Source organism: Protobothrops mucrosquamatus, unplaced genomic scaffold, assembly GCF_001527695.2.
Source record: "Protobothrops mucrosquamatus isolate PMUCROS unplaced genomic scaffold, P.Mucros_1.0 scaffold_106, whole genome shotgun sequence".
Taxonomy (NCBI): domain Eukaryota; kingdom Metazoa; phylum Chordata; class Lepidosauria; order Squamata; family Viperidae; genus Protobothrops; species Protobothrops mucrosquamatus.
In genome coordinates this window covers 8,478-14,326 of record NW_015386182.1, presented here as the reverse complement: position 1 = coordinate 14,326, position 5,849 = coordinate 8,478, and the positions used below count along the sequence as shown (strand labels likewise).

Below are 5,849 nucleotides of genomic sequence, written 5' to 3'. Positions count from 1 at the left end.
TAATTTCTGGCAGTCTTGTTCTCTACCTAAGAAACATCCAGAGATGCTAAACACTTCCTTAAGAATTTCTCGTAGCAACTTGGATGATTAGGGTGGCTCATGTCACCATCAAATGTCCCAAAGATGCTTTTTCAAGAGGCAACTGGACTTTCTTGGTTTTTTTTGAAGATGAAGATGAAGCTTCTTGGATGAGAAGCAAAATGTCTTCAAAGAAAAACAAGAAAGTCCAGTTGCCTCTTGAAAAAGCACCTTTGGGACAGCCATGATCTGGATGACTGAAAATCTCCATAGACATAAGCCAGCAGAAGGATGTTGCTAATTGCGACCAAATGGGAGTTAAAATTGAGATATGAATTAGTATACATTAGTCGACTGATAGTCAATTCCAAAAATGAAGCATTAATAACTTCCATTACAGAGGATTTAAAGGCCATTGCTAAGTTATGAGACACAAAGATTCTGAACAATATCATAAGTTATATATTAAAAAAATCCATCTGCACTCTGCATGTTTCTCAGCCAAGCTTGGCCTGTCTTAAGTTCAGGTGAATGGAATTAGTTTGCATTCTCAAAAAAGTTCATATGGTGAAATGTTTTAAAATAAAATAAAATTTCAAGAAGATTTTGAAACAGATGTCAAATTCTAGAGCGCTGAAACTATTCCAATGAAAGCTATTTCTGGATGTCAATATTTGTGTGCAATCTAGGGATAGCAAAACCAGCTCACATTGGCAAGGATTATCCTTTGTGGCTCAAAATGAACAATGAGGACACCCTTTCCCATATTTGCCACGCAAGTCTGAACAAGACACCTGTGTGCAAACAGTATCTTAAGTTGTAATCAATTATATTTAATGAAAGCAAAAATATGTTTAGAATATGTATATTCTGTAATACAAAATGAGAAGTGTAACACACTTCTTCCTGCCTTCAAATGTAAAAGGTAAAAAAAAAATTGTTTTTATTTTATTTTGCTGCTCAGCTAAGTGGCAGGTTACTGTTTCTACATCTACCACATTATAGCTACAAAGTAGACATATTTTCTCCTTAAGGCACTTAGATATTCCACGTTCTGTGGTTCTAATTATTTGGTTTTCTCTATGTTCATATTCAACTCTACTGGCTTCATTTTTTTAAAAAATATATATGATAAAAGTCATCAGTAAAGACATAGTGCCATACGTCCTAAGATAGGTGACTAATGTGAAAATGTACAGTAGCGTATGCTTATAAAAAATCCAAATAAAGAAGGGTTTTGTTGTAACTATGAACAGTCTGTGTATCTATGACCACAAGAGAACCAACGATTGCAGCTGGAGAGAGGCCTCCCATTTCAGTCACAAAGGGAGCCAATATGACTGCTGAACAGTAGCAAAAATGGCAGAGGAGACATATTTTCTGCACGGAGGCACAATGGGATGCATGTTCTTGATTTGGGAAGGGTGGGGGGGGGGAAGAAGGCTTCAATGGGGTGGGGTTTCCTTACTGCTTATCAACAGCCCCTTGTTCAGCAGAACTTTCCTTGTTGGTGGTCTGTGCATGCCACGGGGTTTCCTTAAAAACAAACCAGCAATTTCCAGCCCAGAGTATAAAGTTGACAAAACCAAACAGCTGAGAAAGAAAAGGAGAAGTGCATAGTTAATACAAAGCAGTTAGTTATTGGTGAACACTGAGCACTTATATAAAGTCAGTTCGGTACTTTTTAATGCCCTCTCGTTCAGTTTTTCACAATGATTAAAGAACAGAAAAACAACAGTCTTCTGCTGGTTTACACATGTTCACGTGCAGTAGCATTACTTTCTCGTACTTATGTTTGTGAGATCCAAAGTCACAGAGGAACATAATTTTGAAATTGGCACACCCATTACAAAATTATACTACCTTGACTGGATATTATGTATTTGTCTGCTCTTTATCTACTGAACAATCAAATCAGTAGAAGATAATGCTCAAGTAAGAGGAACTGCTAATACTCCTCAATTTCAATAATACTGATTGTATTCGGCAGAACATAAACCCCACCCAGTTTGGGGTCAGGGTATGCTTCCATGTGAACCTTACAATAAGCAGGGAAACAGACCTCTCTTTTTCTCCTGCCTTGGAGGGTAGTTGTTGTTGTTAGTTGCGAAGTCGTGTCTGACCCATCATGACCCCATGGACAACGTTCCTCCAGGTCTTCCTGTCCTCTACCATCTTCTGGAGTCCATTTAAGCTCACGCCTACTGCTTCAGTGACTCCATCCAGCCGCCTCATTCTCTGTCGTCCCATTCTTCTATTGCCCTCAATCTTTCCCAGCATTAGGCTCTTCTCCAGTGAGTCCTTCCTTCTCATTAGGTAGCCAAAGTATTTGAGTTTCAACTTCAGGAAGGTAGTAGTGAATCTTAAATCCTTCCCAAGGAATACGGTAAATATATTCGGAAGGATGTTAAAAACATACCTCTCCCAAGTAACATTTTTACTGTTTTTATTGGGCATGTTCATATTGATGGCTAAGGTTCTACAAGTAATTTCTATTGCCTGAGTTTTATTTTAAACACACTACTGTTTTCCAGTATTTCCTTTTAAAAGTTAAAAGACCATGTTTTAAACTCTAATATTTTAGATATATGTTCTCACATTTGTATGCTTATGCTGTTCTTTATTCTTTAATCACTGTGATTTGCCTTTCTCTTTATTAGCAGCTGCTTGTTGAGCAAATTGAAAGGGAAGTTTCTGTTTATAAACAGAACAGTGTTTGCTCACCCTCATTCATGACATAATTTCATAGACACTGCAGAATAAGTCTTTATACACTACCCCTGTAGGCGGTCAGATTGGTTTTGATTTAGTGAAAGAAATGGAATGGTACCATATTGACCATGATGCAGCTAAAGTCCCCATCCTCTCCCACCCAATCACTGCAACATTACTTCCAGGCAACTCTTACCACAGAGATGTTGGCCAAACCCATAGAAGGAGTGGCCCCAGCATTGCACACGGCGTTTTTGAACTGACACACTGACATGGCTGCAATAAGGCTGGAAGGCCGTGTTGCTCCTTTCACGTCTGATAGACCTTTGCCCCAAGCTGAAAATGCCACTAGCCAAAAGAAGGTAAATGAGACAGACACACAGAAGTCCTGAATGAAGGGGAAAAAGACAGAGAGAGAGAGTGAATCGTGGTTGGTATACTTCATGACAATAGCTCCATTCTGCTACATCCTTTCATCCAAAATATTCATGCCCAAATTGGGGGCAGACCATTTATTTTAATCAGGCAGCTTTTTATGTCACATTATTTGTAGGCTAACAATGTCCACTCCTCTCCATGGTAGGCAAGGTACACATACTGCACCTAGTCATAATATAGTTTGTTTGCTGCTGCCTCAGCCGCTATTGGTTTATAAACCAACTGTGGCTTATTCAACAAATCATGGATAAGCAAATCCAGGCTAAGAACCTCGCATGAATCAGGTGATAATACTGTTGCATAGGTTGATTCTTCTTGTGCTACTGCTCCAAGGTCAAGAAAAATACAAAACAGAGAGGGCAGGACTGCCCAACTGGATTCAGGTAGTCCTCACTTAGCAACCACAATTGGGACTGGAATCTCAGACATTGAGTGAAGCAGTTGTTAAACAAGTCATCCCATGACCAGAAGACCTGGTTTTGTCTGGGGACCAAATGGGAGAGTTCGACACTGGAAGTGACTGCTAGATTGATGGCAAACTCCTACCTCCCTCCCCCTTGCTCTCTGTTTTCCACCCATCCATCTTTATCATATTAATGTTTTATTCTTGTTGTGTTCCGTTGTCATTATTTATTTCATTGTTCTACTATTTTACATCTATTCCCTCTGCATTCCTTTCCTTTTCTCCCTTTTTATTATTGTAAGCTGCCTCAAGTAGCCCCGTGGCAAGATAGGCGGCAAACGCTTTAACAAATAAATAAATAAAAGGACTGCTTCATTCAACAACTTTGGCACTCCCAGTTGCGGTAATTAAGCAATCTTGTGGTTATTAAGTGGACAAAGTCCTGGTTAAGGAGTATGGGTTACCTTGGGGCTGGGGGAGACCCTGGGAGATTCATTGTAGGCTCTGCACAAATGTGTCTCCACTCAGGAGCTGAAATCCTCCCTATTGAAATCCAAGCAGGATTTTCAGCCTCTGAGCAGAGATATACTCATATGCAGACAGCACTGAGCCTCCTATACCCTTTCCTCTACCTTCCTGAGGCACCCACGCCCCTTGCCTTATGGTGCTTCCTCTCCACTCAGGACCTGAAATCCTGCTTGGATTTTGGCTCCCTCTTGTCTTTGAGGGCTAGCTGAAAGAGCTCCCTGCTAAAGGATTTCAGCTCCATGCAAGCAGGCATGAAGGATTTCAGCTCCATGCATGCAGGCTCTTTCAGCTAGCTCCCAGAGGAGAGAGGGAGTTCTTTTGGCAGGCGGCAGCATCTTGCAACCTTTCCTGCTTCTTCCCCATTGAAGATTGCAAATGGTGATCACATTATTGCATAGCACTTGGCAACTGGTTGTAAATGTGAACAGGTTGCCAAGCAATCAGACTGCAATTATAGGATTTTGTGTATGTGTGTGTGTGATGTTTTGCAATGAGGCCAATGTTAATTTGAACCCTGGTTAAACAAGGACTACTTGTAAATATACAAGTGGAGCCTTGTACACTTTTTCTCAGATTTCATATTCAGAAATGATCAAGTTTTTAATGAAGTGTGGGAAGAATCCATAGAAAGAAATATTTGGGGAATATTAAAAAGGCAGAATGTATTTCTCTAAAGGAATAATGGAGAGGATCTTAAAAAAAGGCAGAAACTTCTCCCTCCTCCCCCAGCCAAAAATCTCAGCAGAAACCTGCTTTTAGAAATGCAGATGTAATAATCCATTCAGGAAGGTTGGAGCTAGGAAGCTAGAAGTTGATGAGATTAGGAAGACAAAGACCTTTAAAATCTATATACCCCACCCAAACTCTAAAAGACATGGCCTTTGAAGACATAATAGGATTAAGTACCCACCAATACCAAAAGGTCACACTCAGACTCAGGTCAAAGTACATGGCACAGGAAATACAAAGCCTCAAACAGGAATAGGAAACAACCTCAAGAGCCCCAGAAGGTATAAAAAACCACCACTCCCAGCAACATGTGGTCAGCTTTCCCAGAGCCACACTTCTCTCTGGCTTTGCTCTTCAATAAACTCCAACCTTCTTTCTAAAGCAATCTCCATTTTGTTTATTCCCAGCTTGGACTGGACCCTGATGAAGATTTTTCTTTCAACAGGAGTTTACTTTGTGTTTGTATAGAACTGGTTCTATGATGCAGGACTTGAAATCTAAAGAGCTGAAAACCAAACTTGAGATCTTACCGCAAAAGGTAGCTTTTTATTCTCCTTATAGAGGGAGTGAAATCGTAGATATACTGCAAGAGCTGCCATAGTATATAGAAAAGTAAAAACACCCAAGGTCACGAAGAATTCAGCTGGTGCAGAAAAGTCTCCCATGAGATGCAGTACTCTTTTAGCAGTTGATCCTTCGATACAATCTGGCATATCAAATGGGATTTTATATAACCTGGTCAAATTGAAAATGAAAGCAAAAGAAACAGCTTAAATGTAATTTGAGTACTTAGCACAGAAGAATTAGGCTACAGGATATCTCTACGGGTCTGGATGGGGAGGAACAGACTCAGGCTCAACCCTTCCAAGACCGAGTGGCTGTGGTTGCCGGCGTCTCGGTATGGTCAGCTGACGCCATCGCTGACTATAGGGGGCGAGTCTTTGGCCCCCTCAGAGAGGGCGCGCAACTTGGGAGTCCTCCTGGATTCACGGCTGACTTTGGATGACCATTTGTCGGCCGT

At 40.7% G+C, this 5,849-nt stretch overlaps 1 protein-coding gene across 1 annotated transcript in view; it reads right to left on the bottom strand.

Moving 5' to 3' along the window:
- Window positions 1–1,467: 1,467 nt before the first annotated feature.
- The window catches only part of SYPL2 (synaptophysin like 2), a gene marked incomplete at its 5' end in the record, with an annotated part of 9,204 nt that continues 4,822 nt past the window's right edge, over window positions 1,468–5,849 (bottom strand). The window contains 3 exons of the mRNA XM_015815777.1: window positions 1,468–1,611; window positions 2,927–3,118; window positions 5,359–5,563. Of these exons, the coding sequence (XP_015671263.1) occupies window positions 1,483–1,611; window positions 2,927–3,118; window positions 5,359–5,563 (526 nt within the window). The remainder of the gene's footprint in view (window positions 1,612–2,926; window positions 3,119–5,358; window positions 5,564–5,849) is intronic.